Raw genomic sequence first — 25,696 nt, 5'->3', positions numbered from 1 at the left:
GCCCATTTAAATTTCGACCGCAAGTGAAAGGCTTAAGATCAAGTGAAGAATGTCCTCTAAATACATAAAATTAACATAGGTATACTTAAATAAAGTGTAAAAATGATGAAACTGCAGAAAACTTAAGGTTTCTCCTAAGCAACCAGTTAGTATTCGTTATAATAATAGCAAAACTTACAACATGAACTCCCCAACTATTTTTGTAATACCATATAATATCAATTGATTTCACCTAACCGCATTAACACAGAACTTAAGTTATTCCTTAGCATTATGTATTCAGTCTTTCACTCGTTCAGAATGAAGCCTTTACTGTTTGGCACTCCCTTCAGCTGTGCGGTCTTCATTTTTGTGTACTGTCTCATTTCCCTTTTTATTTGGCTCATGTATACGGATAACCTATCAAACGCCATTGTTGACTTTGAGTTCTATTCGATTGACAACCTGGGCGACCAGGGAAAAGAGGCCCATTTGCAGATGACGAAGAGAGATTTTGTGATCGCCGAGGAGCAGTACGGAAGATATCAATACAATGCGTGGCTCTCCGAAAGAATTCCGCTGAAACGAACTCTACAAGATTACAGGGAAGAGGAGTAAGTAGGCCCGAACTTATGAAGAGCAACCTCCATAAAGGTGATCCTCCTTAACAGATGTGTGAACGTCACCTATTCTTCGGAGAAAAAGGTTACTGTTAGCATTATTATAGCTTACCAACTGGAGCATCCCCACACCCTTCTGCGAACCATCCACAGTGTCGTAGAGCAAACATCATCCTATGAAGACACAGAGATAATACTAATTCACGACGGATTAGCCGATAGAGATGTGTTTGATTACATTTCGCATAAGCTTCCCATGGTTATACAGCTGGAAGCAGAAACCATAATGGGACTCATTCAGGCTCGCTTGATTGGAGCAAGGATAGCAAATGGAGATATTCTCGTGTTCCTAAGTGCCCACATGGAGGTCACGACGGGTTGGCTTCCTCCCTTGCTGGAACCCATCTTGCTGCACAACCAAACCGTCACCGAGCCCATTATGGATGCCATTTCCAGAGAGACCTTTGCCTACCAGAAGCTGACAGAACCAGAGCAGCTGGCGTTCAATTGGCAGTTGGAACACACCTTCATACCCTTGGACCAGATCTCCGGGAACAACTTTCCCAAGCCATATGCGACCTCCCAACTGGATGGTCGGGTTTTCGCAATAGATCGCAATTGGTTCTGGCACCTGGGAGGATGGGATGAGGGCCTCCAGGACAATGGGGGCGATGCCCTGGAACTCAGCCTGAAAACGTGGCAGTGTGGTGGGAGCATCCTCACTGTTCCCTGCTCCCGAGTCGGCATCATCTACAAAAGGGATGAGATAGAGGCTCAAATGGCCCCGAATAAAAATCCAAACCTACGAGTTAGAAAGGTAGGTAAAACCAACATAAATTTATTTTTGAAAGTGTAAGCAAGAAATATATATGTTAATCGGGGTTTTTTACAATCACCTATATAACTATTTAATAATGACATTTCAGAACTTCAAGCGGGTTGTTGATGTCTGGTTCGACGAATTTAAGCTGCATTTCTATCGCTACAACCCGAGGCTGGGAAATCTCACGGCGGAGTCACTGGATAAACCGCGAGATCTTCGACGTCGCCTCAATTGCAAATCCTTCGGATGGTACAGAAGCCAAATAGCGCCGCTGCTAAGGAACCACTTCCTTCACGCCGGACTTTCCAACTTGGGGGTCGGTCAGATAATGCCCTTTGTGGCGCCCGAGTATTGCCTATCTATCAAGGGAAGGTTTCTTATCATGAGGAAATGCAATTCAACCAACTTCGAAGACTGGACACTCACGTCCCACTGCCAGCTTAAGCTAGGTCAAATGTGTCTGCATGTAGACTCCAAGAACAACGTGAACGTTGTGGGGTGCACTAAAAAGGTACCGAAAAACCTCTGGCAATATAGTTATCAGCACAGGTCATTTGTTAGCAATGGAAACCATTGTCTGCAAATTGACGTCACAAAAGTGGGTCTAAAAGTGAATACCTGTGACTCAGATCTGGCCGAACAACGTTGGATGTTCACTGGAGTGCAGGACTCAAAACTAGATCATGCCATGACCGCATGCTTAAATACAAACCATTAAACAATCCATTTTTTATGTTTTAAGAGTTCAATTCTTCAACAAATATTTTTAATTGAAAGCTCACATATTTTTTTGCGCTTAAAGCTGTTTTTTTTATTAAGACGAATTAATGAATGATATAGGATAAAATACAGTGAACTAAGAATTGTAATGTAAGCAGAAATTACAAGTTCCTTATTGTTTATAAAATATTGTATCTAACTTAGCAACATTTTCGCTGATTACTTTCGAATCTTTTGTCGCGGGTATGCAGAGGTATATCTGTATAGTTTCTAAAGCACAATCAGCTTTTATTCTTTATAATAAATATAGGTTAGAAAATAATGCGATTACTTAATCTATTCCTAATTATTTTCCGATTGCATGACGCTCATATTGGTATTGTCGAGTATCCATCTCTGTTTTCTATTCGATTTATCGCACTGAGCCAAAAACATGTTGAACTGACCTCCCAATTCCAGACACTTCGTGTTGCTTACCAGATGGTTGTGAAGTGCATCATAGTGCCAACTTTGCCGACCCCCCAACATGTGGCACAAATCGAAACCCAACTTTAAATCGGGTTGCACCTCGGCGCAGATTTGTTTGGCGATTCGGAGATCGTGGAGGTAGGTAAGACTCCATATCTGAAGGGTATAACTTGTTTTGCAGGGCTCCAGACTAATGGTCTGTCTTTCTGAATGAATTGTAAGGCAGCTTTTGGGAAATTCCAGAGGTTTTACCAATCCGGAGGAGTAATACGAACGATTGGTGGGTGTAATGTCTCCTAGTTCCGGCATAACTTCTTTTATAAACGATTTGAACGATTGGCAGTCGTAATCTTCGAATAATCTAAAAGATTTACTTAGATCGTACAAGGGAAAATGTACGAGATCGGGGTTGTATTTGTAGATGATCGACTTCAGATCTTGATCATCTATCCAAATTTCCACGATGCGTTTGAGGTTCTGAAAAGTACTGTATTGTAAGTAAGTAGAACCAATTCCATAAATTTGAACCTCTTACCCATAAAAGTTCTTTGCCCATATAATGGAGACTACCATACCGCTTCAGGTAGTCCTGATCCTTAGGCTGCAAATGTCCAACTCTGGAGCACGGAACTCGGACTATACGCCCACCAGTTCTCCAGACCTTAAAACTTAGTTCGAGCTCAGCGGCGCCAGACCCTCTGAGATTTCTATCGAAATGCGAGAGATCCTGAAACCACTGTGCCGGAATGGCAAACACGGAAGTTCTCGCCAAAGCCACATTGTAGGGTCTTGGAAGCAGATTCCTCGCATGCTCTGGAAGGGGAACTTCCCGTCGTCTCAGACTCCAATCGAAAATTCCTCGCATCTCGACTGAGCGATGGTAGGCCAGATTTCGCTCATCAAGCTCATCCAGAATGGGAGTGGCCAGGGTGAGACTCTGATCCGAAATTGTACTAAGCAACGGGGTCAACCAGCCCTTGGTGAATTCCACTTGTGCGTCGATGAAAACCAGGTTATCGGCCTTGGCCTGCTTCGAGGCCAAAACGCGGGCTTGGATTAGGCCCATGTGTTCTTTAAGATGCATTATTCGCGCTTTTGGATGAATATACCTGATCACATAGCTGTCGAATAAGGAAAGCGATAATTTGTCCTTCCAGAAGTCCACATCACTGTAATCGTTCAATATGATAAGTTCGGAGAAAAGGTGCTTCGGAGTTCTGTCCACCAAACTGTGCAATGTCCTTAGCAGGACTACGAGCTGTTCGTTGCGAAAGATCAAGATTACACTGACTGGTTTCATTTCATCCTCAGCGTATGTCAGGTTTAGGCAGCGAGGATCTCGTAAGTCCGGCAATGTTCGCCACAGGGAGATTCTCTCCGCCAACCAGGAGTTGTAGGCGTAACGCTGCCAACCCTGCGTATACGCATCGATTTCCAAGGAGGGCACACCTAAATAGGAGGCTGTTCCGTTTTCTCCCAGTCCCGGGTGAGAAAGTGCTCCCATCAGACCGTCCCAACGACTCAGATCTCTGTGCAGAAGTAAGAGCACCATAAGGACCCATAGTAAGAAGAACACGTATTTCGAATATTTTAACACAGCCGGGGAAAGTTCCATGACCAAAACGCAACTGATCGTTTAATATGTAGAATTGTACACCTGTTGTCAAACACTTTATGGTCAACTTAAAGCGTAGAATTTTAATTAAAAGCAGAAGTTCGTTTCTTCTCTCTAAACCAGTAAAATTTGTAAAGTACACATTATTTCGTTTAAAGCGAAAACATACATAATTTTAGTTACAAATTCTTTGGCTCTTCAATTGTTGAAACTTAAAGAACTCCAAAAATGTCCGATTCTGTAAGGCCATACTTCTCCAGAAAAGTGGAGGTATATTTATCAATTTTATCCTTGTTCTCAGAACTTAGCTCGTCCTTGTAGGAGCCGACAATACCACGACGCAGAAATCTGAACATAAAATATTGATCATATTTAAATTGGGAAGAAGATGTTTACTTACTGATAGTCATCGCCCGCGTTATTTAACATTTTCATCAAGGCAGTGTGATCGCCAAACTTACTTCCTAAAATCACAAAACCGTATTAGAGAAAATTGGTTTAAAGAACACGCACCTTTCATGTTCTTAAAGCTTAAGTGGCTTAGGAGTTTATCCATTTCACTTTCGCTTAGATCATTGCAGCCCAAGAACCTCGATAGTCTCCTGATAACACCACTTAGGTCTCGGCTCATTTCCTCGTAGGTAACAAAGAAAATATTCTTCTCATCGCGCAGTCTATAAAAGTCGATTACGTGCTCCCAGTAAGGGGTATAAGGAAGCTTATCGGAAACAAATTCGTCGACCAATTCGTCTAAGCTGCCTTGCCAATGATTTAGTGCTGTGAGAAAGTGATACGATGGGACCACAACGTCCTTAGGATTGCGGGCCACGTATATAATCTTGCGGCCCAGTTTCCACAGTTGAGCGGGTAGCAGTTGGGCAGGCAAATGAGATTTTATAAACCTAGGACTGGACTTAATGGCATCACAAAATGAAATCGAATCCGTAGCACTAGGATAGAGTGAAGACTTCCTACAGAAAAAATACGAGAAGAAATGTAAATTGAATTCAGTTCTTAGATTCTTACTTACTCCAAAAAGGGATTCCTAATCAATGCAAAACTGCTGTTAGCTTTTTCGTAATCCATTTGATTTAGCAAAAGCCAAGTACAAAAAGTACATGTATGAATTTAAATACAATTTTTAATAGTTTTTCCTGTTGTTATGTTTCTCAGCTGTTAAGCAATTCTTAGAAATCGCCTTAGATCATATTCAATTAATGGGTATTTTTTCCATAAAAACCGTATTTTATAAATAAAATTCTAGCTCTGTGCAGAAATCATCTTTGCAAACGCCATTTATTCGCATAAACCGCAGGCAGTAGAGAGTTCCCAGCCCCACACCTGTCACATACGTGCGCATTAGGCATCCATCATTACTCATGCCATAAACGGAATCCACTTAATCTCGCAACGAAACATCCGAACATTTATTAAAGACGCCGCACGTCGAGGGTTGCCTGTTCCGGAAAGCCCTTCCGCCAGCGCCCCAAGAAGTTCTGGCTGAAACTGCAACAAAAGGTACAATTTATAGTTCGACACCCTTGCCGGATGAGGCCAACCCCCAAGACTCAGGGGAGCGCACGCCAAGGACATTGGGTGGGTGGTGAAAATGAATTTGCTGCCGCCCCAAAATTTGGCAAAGACCTTGAAAAAAAGAAGCTAAGGGGAGTTGCCTTTGGGGGCCGGAGGTGAGTGATAGAACTTTAAGCTCAAACGCCCGGCCGTATGCAATGAATATTTACGACGGGTCCTCTGAGGATTACATTGTCGGGCTTTCGGCCGGGGGCTTTATGCAATTGCGCGCAAGTAAAAATCTAATTTATCCACCCACCACCCAGCGTTTTGTTTGACAATTGCCCGAAATGATGGCAATGCATTGGCATGAGTGGCCGGGTCTGCCGGCACGTAATTCTTCCGGCTCTCCCACTCCTCCGGGGGAATTCCCCCACTAAGCAGGCTGGAAAAATCGCTCCGCTTACGCATATCAATGCACCCTTTCAGGCCACCGAAGTCCGAGGATTTGGGGTGGCTCTCCCAGCCTCTGGGGTGGGTGGTTGCTGGGTGGGTGGTGGTTCGTGGCTCAGTGGCTCGAAGGTCCCAATCCTCATCATAACACCACATGTTCCGAAATTCGGCGGCGACGAGGCGTCTACTTCATGTAGATTTCTATCTATTCTATTGTCTGACTTTGTCGCGTGGTAAATTTCGGCATTCATTTCGTTTGATGAGGCGCAAAGTTGTGGAATTTATTGCGTACGGGAAAGAAGTTAAGTGGATTTTACGTAAATTAATGAGTTTTCCTCGGGGGTTGATGCCAGCCCGAGGCTATTTAAATTGCTCTACAGGATGTTGCTCATGGGCTGAGGAATGCTGGTAGTGCGGATGATGGCATAGGATCGCTAGGCAGATCGCGAGAGGATCCCCCTGCGGTTATTGCTCCGCTGATTTATACCGCAAATAATAAACATCAACTGAATGCCGTAAAACATTAAGAGCGCCATCAGTCGGACATTCTTCTGTCTCCAGCGACTGTGCACGGGAAACAATCTTTACTAAATAGTTATGCAAACTATTAGTATTAAACTCTGTATATAGTATCATTCAGATTTGAAGATTTTGTATAAATAACTGGGATTCCTAATGAAAAGCAAATTCTAAATGTTCTTCCTAAAAAACTAGACAAAGTTTCGGAGATACTCCTTTAATTTTTTTTAATAAATTCATAGAATCTGTATTATTAAATTTTATATAATTTTGAAATTAAAAATGTAAGTCACCTCTTATAACCTGAAGTAAAACTAACTCCCCAACTAAAACATTTGCTTTCTGTGTAGCCATCATAGTGGACACACAAAGCACCCACAATAAATTTCACTTATCAAAGTTTTCGCTAGCCGGCGGAGACCAAAAATGGAGCAAAGGAGAGATGCGATGAGGACCATTCGAGGAACAGCTGAAAAGAAACCACGACGACGACTAACTTTATTGCACAGCCCCAGATACAGATACTCGTCCTCCGCGCAGAGGAGGTGAAAGGCAGGCGACGCAAGACTGCGGGAAAATTAAATGTCTTTTGTCAACAGACACTGCAAAGGAGCACTGGCAGGAGTCGGAGGACGGAGGACATGGACTGGAGGAGGATCTGGCCGAAAGACAACGAAAGGCGAACGGACAATGACGCACTTTTCGGCCAAAAGTTTGCCCACTCTGATATGCATTAAAGCCGAATCGAAGGAGGGCTGTGTCGATGGTAGATGGTCGATGCCGTGGCCATGGCTATGGAGAACTCCAATGGAGCGCAGAGCAATCTCGCTGTGCAAACTGGCATCATAATGGGCCACTTATCATGGCAATCACTCAGCAGTCAGTTGGGGAGTTCGCCCCTGCACAGAGGAAAATACATCCTAAATTGATCATTGAATCTGTGTTTATTAATAGAAGATGATACTCCTCCTTGATATTTCATATTTCATAAGACGAAACTAAAACATATTAAAACCAAATATTATAAATAGATTAAATATACATTTTTGTTTTATCAAACGTACAATATACTTTCTTCATTTAAGCATGCTTATCTTGTTATTATTTATTATTTAATTGAAATTAATTGTATAAACCAATACTGGTAAGTTTTTCTTCCTCTGCAGACTGCAACTCCAGCGTTATGCTCATGGACACCCCAGAGTTTCGCTCCCAACTTTGCTTTACTACTTTCCGATACTCAATCGTCGTTTGCCTTTTAATACTTTGGGCAAACACATTAAATGGAAATTTCGTGCAAGGCGACCAACACCACCATCCTTTTGGCTCAACCGAAGAATAGGATGTCCTGGGGGCAGAGCTCTTCGGACTGATTTTCCGAGGGTGAGTGTGGGCCATGCAAAGTGCCGGCATTTTTGGCAAACAGCAAACGCATTTTTCATGTGACATTTGCCAAAAAAAGCAAAACAAACTTTAGCCCGAGCGTAGGACTTTCAGCCGACTGTTTGATCTCTTCACATCGCATTGCTTTCCCGAGTTTTTTCGCAATCCCCATCTTTGCCGGCCTGGGAAATCCTTGCGTCAATATGCCCGAAAACAGTTTGGACATTTTTTCTCGTTTCGAGTGTTTTATAAATAAAAGTTCGCTTTTTCTCACTCCGCCTGGGTGGCTCTGAGGAAAAAATTTCTGTGTGTTTACTTTGAAAATTGCTGTGATTCGGGCAGTTCGTTTGCATTCCTTGCGAGCAGGACCAAAAAGGGAGGAGCTCAAGTGGCGTCTCTTAAGGGGGTTTAAAATTGAATGATTGTTGAATTAGCAGATTAAAATTATTCGCCCTGCGGAGAATTGCCATAATGAGAATTTTCAGTGTGCTTGCGGTTTGGATAAGGTGATTTAAGATCTGAGTCAAATTTAGATTTATCAAACACAATATTCAATTAATATTCATAGTCACTTTGGAACAAACCATCAATATATTTAAAAAAAAGGATCATATTTTAAGAACCCCAAAAATCGGAATGAAACATTTTAAACATTCTCGTAACATGAAATTACATAAAAGTCTATACAATCAAAATAATGAATATTTTTTAAAAAGGAGATTAATTTTACAAACCATTCTATTATTCTCAACACAGCTGAAGTGAAAAAATAACACTTATAAATTAAATCAGATCTAATTTTGGACTTATACGGAACTGAAAATAAATGGAAATTCAAGTTCAAGTTGTGCATGTCCTCAGACATATGTATCTGAATCTCAATCTGCTTAGGCATTCGTATCTGTATCTGCATATTTGTACATGCATCTGAAGCTACAGCGCAGGACCCGTCATTCGGCATCTGAGAGTGTCTAATTAATTGTCAAACATTGCGCGCTATGTGACGTTAATAAATGTCAACTAAATGAGCTGCATGTACGGAAGCCCAGCGAGGCGAGACGAACTACTGAAATGGATGTGGTGCGGGACCCAGGGACCCGGGGACCCGGGGAGAAGGATCTCAGCGGCGGAGGAGGAGGGCACAACGAGCCCCTAAACAGATGCTGATGATGCAGACTGGGGCTACTTAGTGGCATTGCCAATGCCACATGTTGCACTCGCCGCCGAAAACAAATGAAAACTATTTTAAGCCGATTGTCTGTCGAGTGGCAGGCAGGTGTGACTGAAACTTTGTCTTGTCACTGGAAAAAAAACCTATAAAATGATTGGTATTTAAAACAATAAATATGCTAAAAAAGGTTATATATTATGTAAACCTTACAGTTTTTTTCCAGTTTATTATAATAAACCAATATATATTATAGTTTTAAATTCTTTTTATTTGACAAACACATAAATACATTTGTATATATTGAGACGAACTTTAATATTTAATAATGGTAGCAAAAGCGATCAGTACCAGAGATCTTTCTTCCAATAAATATAAATAATAAGTTTTTTTCTCCGTGCAAATCCGTCTCCTCCGTATCGGCCCCACCATCTCCTCGGTCTGTTTACCAAATTAGATGCATTTGAATTGATGTGCGTGCATAAATTACGTCTCAAATCCGTATCTCACTTCGGCTCTGGTTTGCTCGGCGGGTTTCCCTGGGTTGGGCGACTGCCTGTGGACAAGTTTAAATTAAATGTTTAACATTCAATCAGGACGACGGCCACCTCCAACTACTCGTAACTCCGTTCGAAACGAAGCCCTGTCTGTGCCGGCGGTTGAAATGCATTTGTAAAGTTTTCTATTTGTCAGATGCGAGTTGTGAGTTGCGGGGCTCGAGATGCGAGATACGAGCTTTGAGGTACATAAACTTATTCACCCCCAGCCTTCTAAACTTGCAATCAGGGCAACTTCCTGCCTGCCGCTTTCACACTTTAATTTCCGGTCTTTATTGTTATAGTTTCTTTGGGTTTGTGTTACGGTTTCGGCTTGGGTTGAACGGAGTTCTGGTTGAGTTCAGCTGACAGGCTCTATATGGCTCAAGTGGTTTCGGTGATCTGTCATTCGAGGGGGTGCAACTCAAAGTGTCTAGGATGTGGACAACCGCGTTTTGGAATTGAAAAGTTGGACAGGAAAATTAATTAACAGGAGCGTAGCAGAGCAGGGAAGATGGAAATCTGGCAAATTGTTTGTGAACTATCAAATTGGGCTGTACAGTCGTTATTAATAAATTATTCAGAGCAGCTAGGATTCAATTTAATAAAATTTAATGAACAAAACACTTCAAATGGGATTTCTGTCTGCAAAATTATTTAATGTTACTGCCTGTAAGTATATAAACACTTTATATTGGTTTCAACCTGCCACAACCGGCTTTCAACACGCTTTGGTAAGTGATCACCTCTCACTCCAGGCGAGTTTTAGCTCCAGCCAGAGCCCAACTTTCCCTAACTTCCTGATATATCATTGACATATCATCCAGATGAACTTTCGCATCTGGCCCCGGGCTAACAACCTTCAGCAGACACAGACAAAAAAGCAACTTGGCAAGTTGAATCCGCTTTCCACCTGCATGCAAAGCCACCGAGGAAATCTCCTCTTACCTTGGGTCATTTTCAGCATGCCAAAGAAGGGTTAATATGGCGAAAGGGGGATCCCCGGCACCGGCACCGCTCCGCACACTTAACCCACCCGCACACACTTGTCTCATTTGGTATTTGTTTTACGTTGAAAGTGTGAAAGCGGCGGAGGGGTGGGGGAAACATGGTATAAATATGCGCTTGGGGTTAAATTCTATTTGAACTTTCTACATCCGTTTTTGTGCTGGCAAAAGGAAAAGCAGGGGTCATGGAGCATTTCATTCACACTTTCATTACAGTCTGCAGAATATATTGCACCCCCGGGGCGTTTGTCACAATCCGTAGCAGGAGTCGCAGTCCGAGTCAAAGTCGGCGATGGACCCTCGAACGGGAGCGATGTATTTGCATTGAAGTTCGCCTTTCAGCAGCGCCTGCCAGGCGGAAGTGCTCTGTGGCAATTGCATTGGAATTTCCACTTTTCTACAGATACGAACCCTTGGATATCTCTTACATCGCAACAATGCAGCGCAATTAGTTGATGGCACGCCTCGTGCAACTCATTTCCCGAACAACAACTGGCAGAAGTAGGAAAATAACGCCCAGTCACGCGGCCACATTAATCAACATTGGCTTCACTGCCGCGTTGCAAGTCGCAAGTTGCACGTTGCACGTTGCCGGTGCCAAGCCGCCAGTGCCGGTTGCCGGTTGCACTCCTCTCGGATGTAGGTGCCGGGCCCAGCTCAGCCCAGCCAGCTCAGTTCCGAAGATTAATTAAGGTCAGCAGGGAGTTAAGGCTCAAAAGAATGCCGCCTAAGACGGCTGACCTAGTCTAGTCATGCCGACTAATATGGGAGAGCCGTGGAGCCTCTTTTCTCACTTCCTTTCCCTACTAAATTAAATTCCCTGCACGCCGAATTCCTACACTCAAAACTACATTCATTTTTGGGCCCAAGTCAGGAATCTTTTATTACAACTTAAGCTAGAACATTTCATAAAAACAAACTAATTTGGATGTTTTCTTTAAGGGGAATGGCCCCTATATGACATATCTGACTATCATATCTGTAAGGTAAAAACAATGGAAACTGCAATTTTTAGCTAAATTAATAAAAAAATATTCAACATATTCTTTATAAAACATGCAGTAATTACTTGAAGTTAATTTAAAACGTAGTCTACTACTTATTTCTAACAAAATGTTTGTATACTCTTCAAGATACAAAAAATATAATAAAATTTTGTACAAAGTCGAAACAATAATAATTATTATTGCAATTATTAAAATATTCCTTTTTTTATGTTATTGGGTTAATGTAAATTGCCCACTCAAAAAAAAATTTATTTAAAGGATATAAATAAAATGTAAAGTTTGCAAATAAAGTTGGAACTGGATTGACTCTTTTATTTTAAGTTGATCCCAATTGATTTGTTTATTATTTGCAGTTCCCAAAATCTGGCAACTTTATTTCGTAGTCTAGGGAAAGGCGGTTTTCTTCAATGTTTATCTCAGTGTAAGTGCAGCACCACACAAAAGCTCAGCTAGAAGTCCGCTTCCGATTTCTGACTTGAAGGCTTCTTGATGCATGTCGAATGCAGGGTAATGAGCGGGGGGTGGCTCACCATATGTGGTCCCCAACATATATTGTTAACGGGAGAAATGTACGATGAAATCGGCTTCAGGAGTCATCAAACATCATCAATTTAATCAATGGTCAGCCCACTGGGGTGTCCTTCGCTCGAGGGGGCGAAAGTGGGAGTCGCTGCACTTCCCAATTGCAAAGTCAAACTGCCCGAACTTTTCTGGGGGTGACCCGGCGAGCTTACAAGTAATTAAGGGTGGCAATTTTAAGACAAATCCTTGGGGTAAGGTGTTCCCCTGAACGATGCGATGGATTCGTTCGGATTGGATATGTAATTGAGGGGGGTTTGCTGTGGGGCGTCGCTTCTGTCGCGCTGAAGTACGTGATAAGGGCATTAATGATGGCTAAGCCGCCACCTTCCGACAACCAAATAGAACTTGATGAGTTTCAATTATTCGCCGGACAGGGGAACGTCTGATGAGAAGTCGAATTTTAACTATGAATGCTTCTGGATTCTGGGAGTAATAAACTTCCGTTCCTTCTTTGTTTCAGACCTTTGATAGGGAAAGTCATCAGCTTTATTAGATGAGTGTTCAGAATGGTTAAGACTTAATTGCATTTTAATTCAAACTGGCTCCATCACGCTCATTTATTTTTCAAGAAATAATAATAAAGATGAAAAGCAGCCATTCACAAAGTGAAAAGAAGATTGAACCAGTGGTCTTAGTTCTTGCTCATTAAATATTAGTCAAAGGAAATCAGTTTGCCTTCCGCCTTTTCATGAAAAGCCTGAAAGGCAGCGTTCGTTGGGTAAACTACAATTGAATCAGGAAAATGATTGCCAATTTGAGTTTTATAGTAGCAGAAAATTCAAGCGGAAATGAATTTCTTTAATTTTGCAGCGCAATTCTAATAAATTAGTCAGCCAAAACCTCACATTTCCAATCCAAATTATGCCCACAACTCAAGTATAACGATAATTTACGGTCAGGAGGACACCACATCCATCAACCCAGGTTGCACCTTGCTTCCATTCCCAGCATCATTACAAATTCTAACCGCAGGATCTCGGCCAGACAACGTCCTTCTCACATGGAATTATCAAATTGCACCTGCTGAATTCATTAAACTCTGCTAACGATCTGCTTGAAAGCCAGCAAACCAGACCCGAAAAAAAAGGAACATACTACAGCCGAAATATTTGTCTTCGCCTGTTTAAAGTGCTGCTCATAACCCAGCACAAACATCATTAATTTTGCACGTAATTATGTGAGCCAAGTGGCGAAACACCTAACCGAAAACCAGACCGAAAAACCCGCCAACCGAGCTGCAAAACCCAGAACTGTAAATCAGTGCAATTAAATGCGACTTTTCAACAAAATGTACCGAAAATTTATGACAACAAACGAGACTAATTACGCGGCGAGGAACAAGAAACCGAAACGAGCGAAAATCTGATGATGAAGTTGGGGCGACGATGAAGACGGCGACATTGCAGATACTGCGAATTGAAGGCAATAAAGTTCCCCTACCGAAAGGAGCGACAATAAAGCCCTAAACGAGAGCAGAACTAGCATTAATCAAGGACTTAATGGGAGCGGGCTCGCCACGAAAAATGTATCTGGTCTGGGCAGGACTTTATCGCCAACTCGTCATCCATATTTTGGCCAGCAATACATCAAACCCAAAGTATACCCGGGACTTGAGGCACAGCCCACTTAACTAAACTGACAGTTCAGCTGCTACAATTTAGTCGATTAACGTCAGATCAGCAGACGATCCCGACTTCTCGAATCCCTGTTTCGAGGGATCAGCCCATGCGATCATTGTTTCTCCGTCTTATTTTTGGCTCGGCCTGGCAACCTGTCGTCATCAATTTTGTGGAGTCGTCTGGGCCCGAAAAAGTGGCAGCTGTTTGGCCTGGTCAACAAACAGCGGCCAAATCACTAAGTGGCCCTGAGTGCCGCAGGTAGCCGCCAGACGGCAGGAGGCACGATCATTGATCAATGATCTTCAGGACAAAGGGCAATCCAACAGCGAGTGCGATGGTACACTCGGGAAAAAAGTCAAAGCTGTGAGCAATTAACTCTAAAATACATGCATTCCTTAATGAATAATGGGTATCGTTTTATAAAACGTACGTTTATTCCTCTATAAAGAACAAAGCTTAAGCTTAAAAAATTTTTTAAACATTTGTACATAATTTCCGAATGGTTTCATTTGATATTATTTATTTTCTTAACTAACTATTAAGTTAAAAAAATACATTTTAAACCTTTACTGACAAAAAATAAACCAAGTTACTATTTTTTTTAAAGCAAAATAATTAAATGAATGATTAAGGATTATAAATCTTATGGATTAAATTGAATTCAGATAAAATTTTATTGAGGTGTCTAAAAGTATGCAGCATTTTTCCTTAGGTTACCAGAATAATAGCTGAATTATCATGTAAAAGTAATTTCATTTTTATAACCTCCTGCTTAGTTTTAACTCATATAGAAGGACTATTTTTTCCGAGTGTTTTATTAAAGTCAAGCAGTGCGCAGGTGACTTTTTACCTCCTGCTATTCCATTTGAATTATGAAATTATGCATCCCAAAGAAAGTTAATCCCGCAGATGCGCACTCCCCTATTGAGAGACAGAGATTTCCCAAATGTTACATGATATGTGACCAGATCTCTATCACCATCGGCCCGGCCATCAGGGGTATAATTAAAAATCGTTCATTTGGCTCGTTTCCATTATCTCTGCTAAGATCTATCGATTGCCTTTCCTGGAACCGCGATGCCGGCTTGTTAGTTTAACAAGCTGGAGGAGAAGCTGCGACTACCAAGGAGACTGCGGCTGACCATTTATTTGGCCGGAATTAATGGTCAGCGGGCCTGGGCTCCATCTGTTGGCAAAGGCTAGAGAGCCATACGATTTTGGTGGCCCGAACGCGTGTCTGCATTTAATTTAATAATACGGTGTCATGTAGCAGTTGTTAGGATGCGCTAAATGCCCCATCCTTTGTCTACGAAACTCGGACTGGCATCTGTCTGAGGCGAGCTGGAGTCGGAGTCGGAGTCGGAGTTGTGTAACCCAATGCCAGACAGCTCTCGTAGACAAAAGCAAGCTGTTGCAGCCCGACCGACAACCTGAAGCCGAACCTGAACATGAAACTCAATGGAAATTATAGCGAAGTATTGTTCATCTGAGAGGATTTCGGTTCGGTAGGTTCGCATTTGTATGCTAACAAGGGCGTGCGCTCAATGGTCTTTAAAGTAGGTGCCTGAAAATAGTAGAAATTCCGCATAATTAAATACGAGAAAGTGCAGAACGATCCTTCGGTTGAACAACTGCCGATAGCTGATCTACTTACCTCAAGTGCAGGCTTTTAGTTTGCCCCTCTAGATTGTATCTTTGAGTACGTGAATGAACCGTGAGATATAATGCAAATACGAGATGGCTATCTCCACGCGAGCTGACCACGTAGTCACCCCTAGATGTAGGACCGTAATCTTATTTTCCTTTCACAACTCGAAGGATTATTGAAGCTTGAATGGTCAAGTCAAATAAAGGAACTAAGGCTTTTCTTGAGATACCTGATAAAGTTGTTATAAAAGCATCAAAATACATATTATAATCCTTTTGCCTGGGGACTTTCGGGTAGGGTTTTTTCCAGTCGCAAAACTAATATTCCCAATCTGGTAATCCAATCTCATCGCTGCCACAACAGCATTACCACTCCCTTTGCCAGAATATTTGGAAAGTGCTCATGTTATTTGCATTCATGTTAGCATCGCATAATTCGTTTGATATTCCCTGTTTTTTATGCTGTCCCCCTCCTGATTATCCTGCTGCGTGTCCCTTCAGCGGAGTGTCCTCGCACTTATTACATATGCAAATGGCAAACAGATTTATATACACCGAAAATGTTGACAGGACTCCAGCCAACTTTTATTTGCCAACTTTCCAGTGGAGTTCTGTATCCCCCGCAGACCATTCAAATGCAAATCCCCAAACTAATTTTTGTTTCGGCAGAATATTCACGGCTCGTTGCACTTTGTGGGGCCACACGTCAGGATGTCCAACCCTTTGCGAGGGTTCAGATGGGTTCACCAGCTGGTCCATGGTCCGTGGCCAATGCACAGCTCCCACTACATAATACAATCGTAAAATTTGCCACAAAAGCCACTTGGCAATATTAAAAGCAGCCGCAGGACAATGACAGTCACGCTCGCCAATAAATCGCTTACGCACAACTTTTCCCTCCGCTCCTCGAGGAGTGATGAAAAATTTTCCATTTTCATATTCCACATGCAATAAAATCTAATAATTTCGATGGGGTAATTTTTGGGGGTTGTGCTGCCAATTTCTGGGAGGCTGTCGCCGACAAAACAGCTACAAACAATTGGCAACACTTGCGAGTGGGGGAAAACAACCCTCAAGTAGTGCACTTGCCGCTTGTCAGGGGTGGGGGGTTTATCCAAGAAAATTGGGGGAGTTATTGCAATCAAAACGGAATCATTTTTATGCGATCCCGAACCCAAACTCCCTTCCCGCTGCCCTTCCGCACGACAAGCTTTCCTCTGATATATGAGATGTAATTAAAGTCCGGACCACGAAATCAGTTTTGGTTTAGTGCAATAGTTTTGCGGTGGGTGGTTCTGACGCGGGGTGGCTCCTGGGTGGCTGTTGGGTGGCAGGCGGTGGGCGCTGGGCGGTGGGGCGTGTCGGTTGATTGCAAATTGGTCCATGGCCTGTTGGTGACGTGTCTTTGATTACGCCGCAAGTCGCTGGCGCTGTCATCGTGTCCCGGCGTCTGGTCTCTGGTTTCTGGCTACCGGCTTCTGGCTTCTGGCCGAGATTCCGGACTCCTTGCTGTTTGTTTTTAATATAAATGCAAATTTCGCCAACGGCATTCGCCAGGCGCCGAAGTTCGCCGTACATATGTGTGTGCGGGCCTGTTCCGGGGATCTGTCATAATTAATATTTTGAAGCTTTGGCCACGGCATCGCAATGCGTGCGTATGTCTAGCACTAGTTGCAGGACGCATATTAAACAGGAGTGCCTGAGAGCCACTTAGCAAAATACCTTTAAAAATTAACCTCAATTTAAGTGCTGTGTTGGTAGGAAACCGTTTTTAAGATATATTTTGTTTTTTTTTAAGGGGAATAGTTTATGTTTATATTTTGTGTTGTTTATTCAAACCCAATCAATATTACTTTCAAGGCTATTATTGTTATTATTATTTATATTGGCAAGACTAATGAAAGAGCTTAACCGATAATTTTTTTGTAATTATTTAATTAAATTAAAAACATTAATTGCCTTAATTTCTTCGAGTGAAGGCCCCACAACTATGCCGCCGGCCTACGACCAGTTTTAATGCAATCTAAAGTTTTTGACAGTCCCGCACTTCAGTTTTGAACGTGTGCCCTGTGCCAAAAAGGATGACAGCCCTGTGTCCTGTCTCCAGTGACCAGAGTCCTGTGAGTCCCGGTCCCGGTCCTTTTCGAGACCCGGGTGAGGGTTTAATTTATGACTTGCAATTAGCAGTTGGCAAATGTGTAATTTTCGTAGATGCAGAGGCCTCTCGGAGTTTATATATAATAATAGGACAGGCTTCCACAGGATATCTCGGCTAATCGAGATTTGAATTTGCCGCTTTGGACAAAAGGCAGTTTAAACTTTTAAGTGCAGCTGAATGGCCCAATATTAGGTTCCCATTTAATTGTGGCAGCCTTTCGCTGCTCAGAAAGTTTGACTTTGGCAAAATGTTGCTGCCAATTTGTGTCAAAATATGAATCCAAAACTGGGTCAGAGTAAGCCCCCAGCTTATCACAATAAATCCACCACATATGAAGTGTGTAGTGTAGTTCACGAGGAAACTTTAATCTGAGTCTGAACAAGTTTTTCATTACAACGATTTATGGCTGAAAATAAAATCAACAACTATCCCGCAAAGGGCCAGGGTTCAGCACTCGAGATTCCTTAGCAATTCAACGCACTGCAGCAGTAATTTCTCCGCTCCGGACATTCGTTCTCGGTAAGCTGCAAAGGCAAGCTCAAATATTTATAATGCTGTCCAACACTTGGTTGACCACAACTGCTGTCCTGGCCAAGAACATTGACCGCAGCCCGAAAAATACAAAAAACAAAAACAAAGAAGCCCAGAAAACATGGCAATCGAAGGGAGGGAAAACAATAAATTGATTTTTGTATCTCCACGGCGAACAAGTGCAGGACTCGGGCGAAGAAATTTTTACAGAGTGCTCGTACACGCCCTGATAATTATGAAATTTGAGGCAGAGAAAATCTAAAAACCCAAAAATAAAAGAAACCAAATTCTACAGAAAGCAAAAATCAATTTAGGGAGCGAACACGCCCCGAAAACTTTGGAGGAACGCCGTTTAACTGCAAAACGCCCCGTTCCCAAGGCGTGTCCGAGCAACAGACATTCGAAAGGATACCAGGCGAGGAGTCGGCAGGACAATGCCGGGTCGCAACATATGCGAAAGGGATAATAATTCACTGGCCGAAAGGCGATGGGAACAATGGTCGCATAACTCAGCCGCGACAGATGAGCTGAGGACGTACATAGGGATTCGACGGGCTGACCGACCGCATTATGGCCTCGGGATCGGCCCTAATTCAAAGGACACGCGCGCAGCGGGAGATGTGCGATGTCCTTTTGCCGGCGTTTGATGTGCTGCGGCGACTAGGAATTGACATTTAATGAGCAGAGTCCTCGCTCCCACGCCGCACCGTTGGGAGTTTTATTTGCGCACTCAGAAAATAAATTGCTTTCTTATTTATTCAATTAGTTGAATTACCCACTTAATTCTAGAGTGTTATTATAATCGAAGTAACCAATACTTGTAAGTAAGTAAACTCTTCAAGAAGAGAACTCAACATTGCCGGAAACTAATAATAGGTTTTATAAATTAAAATAAAATATTTACGTTCCTAGGTACTGATTTTAAGTAGGAACTTAAGATCCTGGAATTTGGCTTTTATAATTTAATTTATTTGTACTTAATTTTAAAAAGTAAATTTATTCTGAGACTATAAAGTTAAAAAATTATTTCTAGTTTTATTACATTTAGGAGGGCATTTTCGGACAATTCATGCTTACTCCCTTTTCTGTGAGTGCATCCTCTTACATAAATCCCGGCTAGCCAGGACCTCGTTTGTGCAACACCTTTTGTTATCGCCGAAAACACTTGTCCTGGGCCCTGGGCTCCTCGCTGCCCAGTCGGATGGCAAATATTACATTGTTACCTGGACACCGGACTGTCCCATGTTTGCTGTCTGGTGGACGTCTGGTCGATGGGGATTTTCGATTAGCTCTCGCACATATCAAAATCGGACGTTAATTGTTTTCAGGTTCGTGGCATGTCAACAGCTTCAAGCACGTCGCCGGGCGGACCGAGGTTTCTACTCGATTTATCCGTCTAGCCGGCTAAATTTTATGGATTTGTTTTGTTTGCCCGCGCTGAGATTGCAACAATTACTTATGAATCATGTATTATGTCTGCAAGACTAAGGCTTAACGTCTAGTTTCAAGGAGCGTTTTAATGCGATTTTTATGGCTTGAGGCTGTAGACTTAGGTACCTATAAATATACTATGATAACAATCAAAGCCTGTTATTATTCTGTTAATGGTTACAAATTGGGACGCAATTCCTCAAACCCTAAAATTAAAGTAAAAAATGTTATAAAAATAATAACAATTTTATATCCTTAATTTTGAATCCAATACGTAAAACTTCAATAATTCAAAGAGCTGGCTCTATATAAATGACGGTTGTCGTTGACTTCTCGCTTAGTACACAATTTTTACTTGCCATTAAAATCAGAGTTTCTTCATTTCCCACACTTTAGGTTGTGATTGGGAGTGCTGGCAAATCGCTTGACTTTTGCGCTTTGTTTGCCCTTCCGATGAATTAAAACCCCCGGCACACACGCAAACATATCAGCGTAAGGCAAACAAGTGCCGAGGCGAGACGAGGGTCCTCCGCTTTGACCACATTGCGGCCAAGTACTGGTCGCATTCTGGCCCAAGAGCACCAGCTGTTGTTCCAACACAACCCCACCCAAAGTCCAGCCACCGCCCACCACCCACCACCTTGCAGCCACCACAAATTCCACCCGCGAAACAACCAACTGAATTCTAATAATTTTAAACAAAACAAACTTCCCGGCCACATGCCTCATGCCCATGCAGTCTGGTATTACAGAAATTACAATGAGCGAGTTTAGAGAATTCGTTTCGAAATTTCACGCCACCGTCTGTGACGAAATTTTTTGTGCGGCTAAGGACAAGTGCAGCGCTGGGCAGGATGAGTCACCCCCTTTTGCAGAGGGCAACCCCCGGTGGCAAGTGGAAAAGGTTGCAATCCGAAACCCAAAAAGCCTCGCAACCCCGCAGACACAGTTGCCACTTTTAATCAGCATGAAAGTTCCCTTCCCGTTCCATCCGGCTGTTCAGCTATTTAAGGACCCCGGAGATTCCGATTCCCCCGAATTAAAACTCTGCCGAAAATGAAAATTTCTATACTGCGTTAGTTCGCTTTTTGTTGAAGGCGAAATAAATGAATGCATGAATTCCAAAGCAATTTTGATGTTGACATTGAGTAATGTTGGCTCCGTTCGGCCTGGCCGCTCACTCTGGGTTCCGGGATCCGGGATCTGCTCCTTCGGTGGGTGGTTGTTTGGCCTGGCATTTTCATATCATTTTCGAATATTACATGCGGATTAGCATTTCCTCATCGGGATTGCAACAAAACGTGTGCCCATCTATTGGGGGTCTTTGTGGGGTGATTTGGGCGGTGGCAGGAGGCATTGGGGATGGGGACCTTAAAAAGGGGGTGGTTCGCTGCACCGGGTGGGTGGTTCGGCCTTTGTTTGGGGGAGTGTGCTGTCGATTACGCTCGGAAGGTGTTTTTTAGTGTTCTTAAAGGTTCTGTTCAAACAAAATTAAAGTGGTAAGCAGGGCGTTGAGAACGGAAATTGATGCCGGAAAAGATAGGAATAATAATGAAGGTTTATGAAAAGGGTTGTATGTATTTAAGACATTTTATTTTAAAAAAGGCTTAAGCCTTTTATAAAATCCACAAATCTATAGTACTATCTTTGCTGAATTTTAATAAAATGAAGTGCACAATCTTATTTTTAATTAATCTAAAATGAAAGAATAGTGACTATACTTTGTATCATAATTATATATCATTTGAATTCGATCCTTATTGGCTGAATATTTATTATTTTACGTAATTATTGAAAAGTTGTTAAGATGTTAAGCATAAAACCGTAAAATCATCTGCGAACTCTGCGCAATCCACCGCACTGCATTCATAGTTTCCCAAACTCAAATGGCTCTCCTCATTTTCCGACTTAGGAAAACTTGCCATATTCTTAGCATATACCGCCAGCAACTTTTGGCTCTTTCAGCCCGACTTTCGGACAAGTTTAAGGAATTTCCCAAATCAACAGCCTTTCAGGAAGCGAATGGTCGCGAAGGGGATTTCGGGGCGAGGGCTGAGTGGAAAACCCGACGTCGAACTAACTTTTCAATTTTCTTTTCACGCTCGCATTTTACAAGCTGCTACATGATTAGGGTCAATGGATCGGGTCCCTACGTCCCGCTCCGCCGGAGCACTGTAACAAGCTGCCAAATTTCACACTCAGCTTCTGACTCGGAAATAACTCGAACGAACACACCTAACGAAGTAAAGTTGGGGGCAGGGCGGCAAAAGGGGGTCCGTATCTCTCAATCTTGTCATCACTGCGATTGTAATCGTAATAACATTCACTGAAAATTTTATTATTAACTGACAGTTTATTAAAAACCCATTGGGCTGGCTGGCCGCTCCGATTTGTTTGCCGGGATTACTGTTTGCCTTGGGTCTCTTGGTCGTCCCTTGTTTGTTATCGAGATCATGGACACATGTCGGGGATGGCTGATTACCGACGCTGGATAAATATTAAGCAACTATGCGGAGGGCTTCCTCCTCGGAGAAGGATTCGGGTGACGACATCGTCGGGCGCTTCCTTGCCGTAATTGACTCGCTGCCAAAGGGCACGGAGTCTCCCCCAAACTGGTAATGAAATTTTGGCTTCGAGTGCTATCAGCATACACATATAGACGGGGGAATCCCCCGACCAGCCAACTCCACTCAAGTTGCCACTGTTGTTGTTTGGCACGTGGCACGTGCAACGTGGCCAGGAAATGCCCTGAAATTGATTTTTATTTTTATTTTAGTTGGGAGTCTTTGTTTTTTCTCGGGGTCTTTTTTGCCCCGGGCCTTGGCGTAATTATTTCTGTCCTCTGTTCCAGCATGTGATTAGATTTTCGAGTAAAAGTTTATTCAGCTTTGTTGTCGCTCGATTACAATTAAAAATGATTAGCTCATAAATATTTCCTCCTGCCGAGGGAGAGATTTATGAGAAGGTAAACACGGAGACAACCGACGCCCCGAGGCCCAAGGAAACATTCCACTTGAAAGAAAAGTTCATAGATAACTTTGGGGAGGCAATCACCCCCAAAAGCGTTGCTTTTTATGTTAAATTAAAAAATATATTTTTATACATAAATCATATACATATATATCATATCATATCATATCATATCATATCATATCATATCATATATATATATATAATAACAGTTTTCTTTATTTTATATTTAACTTTCACAAATGCATTATGTCGGCTATATTTTCACAATTTAATTCCATTCCATTCATCTGAGTTACTGTAATGTAGAGCATTTTAAGAGTGGAGTGTTCATATAGTCATATATTCTATTCTTACCTAAACATTTTGTAGCTTCCAATTCGCATCGGGTGATGTTGCTCCACTGGGATCCAATTTCTTGACTGCAGTTTCGATTAATCTGAAGTACAATGTCATCGTACTTTCCCGCTGTTAACTCAGTTCCCCGACACCTTAGCAGCAGATCATTGCACTTGAAGAGATCCCCAAAATAGCCACTTTCACTTCCATCAAACACACTAACAACTTTAAATAACGTGGAGTTAAAATACAACTTATTAAGAACTAAAAATATAGCCGCTTACCCAGCAGCAATATTATTAAAAACATCTTGAGCTTAACTAAAATGGAAACATTATTTCGAGCGGTTTATATATAGTTAAGCACCCCAAACTCCTTGTGTCAACTTGCCATTCTGTTTTAATAAATGGTTTGCCGAATTATAAAGGCCATATGTTTATTACAAAAGATTTACTTGGTTAAACTTTTCTTAGTACCTGCTGATAATTCAGACAATATACTGCAGTGTCAATAAGCTTTTCTCTTCACTACAATTCCAAGATATCGGCAATGTTATTGCATGACAAGTCATCACAGCGGCGTAAGATAACTAAAATATTAAATTAAATTTAAGAGAACAAAACAAAAGGCTGAACGTTTACTTACGAAGGCAGGTGGCCTTTTCCATTTCACACCGAGAGACATTATTCCATCTTCCTCGGCGCTCCCGGCGACAATGTCGGTTGAAGGAATCTATAGTCTCATCGAATCGCCCTATTCTGGGAGTAAATCGTTGACAATCGGTGTACACATTCTCACAGTACTCTCGATTAGTTTGGGCTTGAATATAAGACAAGTGCAGAGCACAAAGGACTGCCGCGAATTGGGTATAAGTTAAGGGTACATAAACCTTGTTATTAAAAGGCAGACCTACCTAAGAGAAGCGATGTTTTCCACATTTCAATCAATGTGAGCTGATGAAACTGATGGGATATTATCTGTGGGGCTGTATTTATATGCACAAATTGGATCAAGATTTATTGCTAGATAAAAAAAACTTAAGTCAAGCCTTGCCTTAAAATGGGCTATCTGTATGAGATCAATCTTTATTCAGGTGGCCTTTTGTTAAACTGGTTTTCTATCCTACTATGAAAATATATAATGCTCTCAAGGGCTATCCTTGCTCTGATTAAAAAAAAAAATGACGTCTTTGTTTCACCCTGTAGTGTTCAAGTGTTTTCTTTCTTGTTGACTGTGTATAAAACCGAATAAATCCCCTGCGAACTATCAGTTGATGTACATCAGCTGTACTAAGAATGAAGTGCGTTTGCATTTTCCCCCTAATTATTATCCTTTGCTGCCTGTCAATTGAGGCACAGCGTTTAAATTGCAGCAGGATTCGAGAAAATTGTCGTCCTTGTACTCGTCGTTTAGTGGATCCAATTAACAATCTGGAGTTCATAGAGATTGTAGGGAAAAAGTCAGGGAACGTTGGATTTGGCGGGATGTAAGGCGTTGCGATATGCAAATTGTTGCGTGCGAAAGTAAGTTCTCTTTAAAATAAAAATTAAAATACAATTTTATATAATACTAATATATTTTTGTTGTATATTACAGATCATGAGACCAGATTGGATTGCGAGAATGTGGCTAGGATAACTGGAATGAGAAGGATCCGCTAAATTAATTTACCAATATAAGCTACTCTCAGATATTACACAAAATGGAAATAAAATCGTAGTTTATAGCATTACAGGAATATCAAACTGACAACTTTATAACATAATTTGAAGCCTTTTATGAAAATATCTAACATAAAAATTGAAAAACATCAAATTATGTTCTTGCCATGTTTACCAAAGATTCATCCGGTGGGCAACATTCTTACAAGTCGGACTTTCACAATCGCGTACAGTAGCTGAAATCATTAAATTTAAATTAAAATTATTCCAGCTTTTACAGATCTTTGTATACACCCACATAAACAGGCTACTCGTAGAAGATCACATCGGCTGAGGTCTGACCAACCGGAATCCGAACGTCGACAAAACTCGTTAAAAAGCTGAGAAGTATCGTCCTGCCTTCCTAATTTGTCTTCATTTTTAATACACTTCCCGAAAACGCGCATGCAAGTTTCATGCAGTCTTTTTCTGTCAGTATCGGCTTGAATTTCGACCATCAAAAAGCAGCAAAGAGCTGGGTGATATTAAAAATGTTCTATTAAATCCACTAAACAAAACATATCGAACTTAAAACTTACCAAGTGTCAAGACAGATTTCGACATGGCAGTAGCTTCTGATGTGGATCTTTTAGCTTAACCCGTCATAAATGGTACCATTCCGTGTTATTTATACCCTGAAAAAAAGCTGAGAACTGCAATTTTCCGTCAGCAGTTTTTGTACTTCCTTCAATACCTGTGTTCATTTCCCTTTCATTATCTAAATCATAAAAAACAAAATAGGTACTACTTCCTCTTACATATTTTTTTGCTATAAGAAAACTAAAAATATTTAAGTGTTTATTATACAAAATAAGTTAATTTCAGAACGGCTTATGTGCGAGTTGAAAGCTTGGATCAAAAGTAAGAAAGTTAGTTCTTCGAGATGAACCTTACCTATACGGGTATTTA

General features: G+C 41.7%; 7 protein-coding genes across 8 annotated transcripts; 2 read left to right on the top strand and 5 right to left on the bottom strand.

Moving 5' to 3' along the window:
- Nucleotides 1-204: 204 nt before the first annotated feature.
- On the top strand, nt 205-2,148 carry LOC108030698 (putative inactive polypeptide N-acetylgalactosaminyltransferase 11). The gene is made up of 3 exons (XM_017103735.2): nt 205-593; nt 651-1,416; nt 1,526-2,148. Exons 1-3 carry the CDS (start codon nt 274-276, stop codon nt 2,138-2,140), a joined length of 1,701 nt encoding a protein of 566 aa, XP_016959224.2. The 5' UTR covers nt 205-273; the 3' UTR covers nt 2,141-2,148.
- A 23-nt stretch (nt 2,149-2,171) lies between these two features.
- On the bottom strand, nt 2,172-4,227 carry LOC108030697 (putative inactive polypeptide N-acetylgalactosaminyltransferase 12). Its single transcript, XM_017103734.3, has 2 exons — nt 3,146-4,227; nt 2,172-3,087 (listed from the first exon to the last, which is right to left on the bottom strand). Exons 1-2 carry the CDS (start codon nt 4,223-4,225, stop codon nt 2,485-2,487), a joined length of 1,683 nt encoding a protein of 560 aa, XP_016959223.1. The 5' UTR covers nt 4,226-4,227; the 3' UTR covers nt 2,172-2,484.
- LOC108030699 (sulfotransferase 1 family member D1-like) lies at nt 4,220-5,323 on the bottom strand. Its single transcript, XM_017103737.2, has 4 exons — nt 5,256-5,323; nt 4,739-5,196; nt 4,626-4,689; nt 4,220-4,573 (listed from the first exon to the last, which is right to left on the bottom strand). The coding sequence occupies exons 1-4, from the start codon at nt 5,309-5,311 to the stop codon at nt 4,438-4,440; spliced, it is 714 nt and encodes a 237-aa protein (XP_016959226.1). The 5' UTR covers nt 5,312-5,323; the 3' UTR covers nt 4,220-4,437.
- Nucleotides 5,324-22,163: 16,840 nt separating this feature from the next.
- LOC108030549 (uncharacterized) lies at nt 22,164-25,001 on the top strand. The gene is given in 4 exon segments (XM_017103442.3): nt 22,164-22,393; nt 24,293-24,527; nt 24,530-24,610; nt 24,684-25,001. Coding segments are annotated over 3 exon segments (291 nt in total). The 5' UTR covers nt 22,164-22,393; nt 24,293-24,382; the 3' UTR covers nt 24,749-25,001.
- On the bottom strand, nt 22,903-23,578 carry LOC108030554 (uncharacterized). Its single transcript, XM_017103447.2, has 4 exons — nt 23,564-23,578; nt 23,372-23,407; nt 23,106-23,312; nt 22,903-23,046 (listed from the first exon to the last, which is right to left on the bottom strand). The coding sequence occupies exons 2-4, from the start codon at nt 23,394-23,396 to the stop codon at nt 22,985-22,987; spliced, it is 294 nt and encodes a 97-aa protein (XP_016958936.1). The 5' UTR covers nt 23,397-23,407; nt 23,564-23,578; the 3' UTR covers nt 22,903-22,984.
- On the bottom strand, nt 23,307-24,380 carry LOC108030545 (uncharacterized). Of its 2 annotated transcripts, XR_007763714.1 has the most exons (4): nt 24,001-24,380; nt 23,733-23,939; nt 23,564-23,676; nt 23,307-23,481 (listed from the first exon to the last, which is right to left on the bottom strand). XR_007763714.1 is itself a non-coding variant. In XM_017103439.2 (3 exons), the coding sequence occupies exons 1-3, from the start codon at nt 24,023-24,025 to the stop codon at nt 23,615-23,617; spliced, it is 294 nt and encodes a 97-aa protein (XP_016958928.1). In that variant the 5' UTR covers nt 24,026-24,379; the 3' UTR covers nt 23,488-23,614. The 2 variants fall into 2 exon arrangements, 1 of the variants encoding a protein (XP_016958928.1); XM_017103439.2 differs by lacking the exon at nt 23,307-23,481 and having other exon boundaries at nt 23,488-23,676; nt 24,001-24,379.
- Nucleotides 24,027-25,422, bottom strand: LOC108030501 (uncharacterized). Its single transcript, XM_017103390.2, has 4 exons — nt 25,327-25,422; nt 25,047-25,262; nt 24,924-24,984; nt 24,027-24,072 (listed from the first exon to the last, which is right to left on the bottom strand). Exons 1-4 carry the CDS (start codon nt 25,349-25,351, stop codon nt 24,027-24,029), a joined length of 348 nt encoding a protein of 115 aa, XP_016958879.2. The 5' UTR covers nt 25,352-25,422.
- Nucleotides 25,423-25,696: the final 274 nt, after the last annotated feature.

The sequence above is a fragment of the Drosophila biarmipes genome, chromosome 3L (genome assembly GCF_025231255.1).
Source record: "Drosophila biarmipes strain raj3 chromosome 3L, RU_DBia_V1.1, whole genome shotgun sequence".
Taxonomy (NCBI): domain Eukaryota; kingdom Metazoa; phylum Arthropoda; class Insecta; order Diptera; family Drosophilidae; genus Drosophila; species Drosophila biarmipes.
Note: the sequence above shows the minus strand (reverse complement) of the source record. Positions and strands in the feature narration are given on the sequence as shown.

Bases quoted from the DNA above. Each gene is read 5' to 3' on its own strand.
- LOC108030698 (XM_017103735.2), top strand. From the start codon at position 274: ATGTATTCAGTCTTTCACTCGTTCAGAATGAAGCCTTTACTGTTTGGC. The intron at 594-650 runs GTAAGTAGGCCC...CCTCCTTAACAG, and splicing joins CAAGATTACAGGGAAGAGGA to ATGTGTGAACGTCACCTATT. The intron at 1,417-1,525 runs GTAGGTAAAACC...ATGACATTTCAG, and splicing joins CAAACCTACGAGTTAGAAAG to AACTTCAAGCGGGTTGTTGA.
- LOC108030697 (XM_017103734.3), bottom strand. From the start codon at position 4,225: ATGGAACTTTCCCCGGCTGTGTTAAAATATTCGAAATACGTGTTCTTC. The intron at 3,088-3,145 runs GTAAGAGGTTCA...AGTACTTTTCAG, and splicing joins TGGGCAAAGAACTTTTATGG to AACCTCAAACGCATCGTGGA.
- LOC108030699 (XM_017103737.2), bottom strand. From the start codon at position 5,311: ATGGATTACGAAAAAGCTAACAGCAGTTTTGCATTGATTAGGAATCCC. The intron at 5,197-5,255 runs GTAAGTAAGAAT...TTTTTTCTGTAG, and splicing joins ATTAGGAATCCCTTTTTGGA to GAAGTCTTCACTCTATCCTA. The intron at 4,574-4,625 runs GTAAGTAAACAT...TTTTATGTTCAG, and splicing joins AACGCGGGCGATGACTATCA to ATTTCTGCGTCGTGGTATTG.
- LOC108030554 (XM_017103447.2), bottom strand. From the start codon at position 23,396: ATGTTTTTAATAATATTGCTGCTGG. The intron at 23,313-23,371 runs GTAAGCGGCTAT...CGTTATTTAAAG, and splicing joins TTTAATAATATTGCTGCTGG to TTGTTAGTGTGTTTGATGGA. The intron at 23,047-23,105 runs GTAAGAATAGAA...TCTACATTACAG, and splicing joins GGAAGCTACAAAATGTTTAG to TAACTCAGATGAATGGAATG.
- LOC108030545 (XM_017103439.2), bottom strand. From the start codon at position 24,025: ATGTGGAAAACATCGCTTCTCTTAG. The intron at 23,940-24,000 runs GTAGGTCTGCCT...AATTCGCGGCAG, and splicing joins GAAAACATCGCTTCTCTTAG to TCCTTTGTGCTCTGCACTTG. The intron at 23,677-23,732 runs GTAAGTAAACGT...TTAATATTTTAG, and splicing joins GGAAAAGGCCACCTGCCTTC to TTATCTTACGCCGCTGTGAT.
- LOC108030501 (XM_017103390.2), bottom strand. From the start codon at position 25,351: ATGTCGAAATCTGTCTTGACACTTG. The intron at 25,263-25,326 runs GTAAGTTTTAAG...AATATCACCCAG, and splicing joins GAAATCTGTCTTGACACTTG to CTCTTTGCTGCTTTTTGATG. The intron at 24,985-25,046 runs GTGGGTGTATAC...TAATGATTTCAG, and splicing joins TCTACGAGTAGCCTGTTTAT to CTACTGTACGCGATTGTGAA.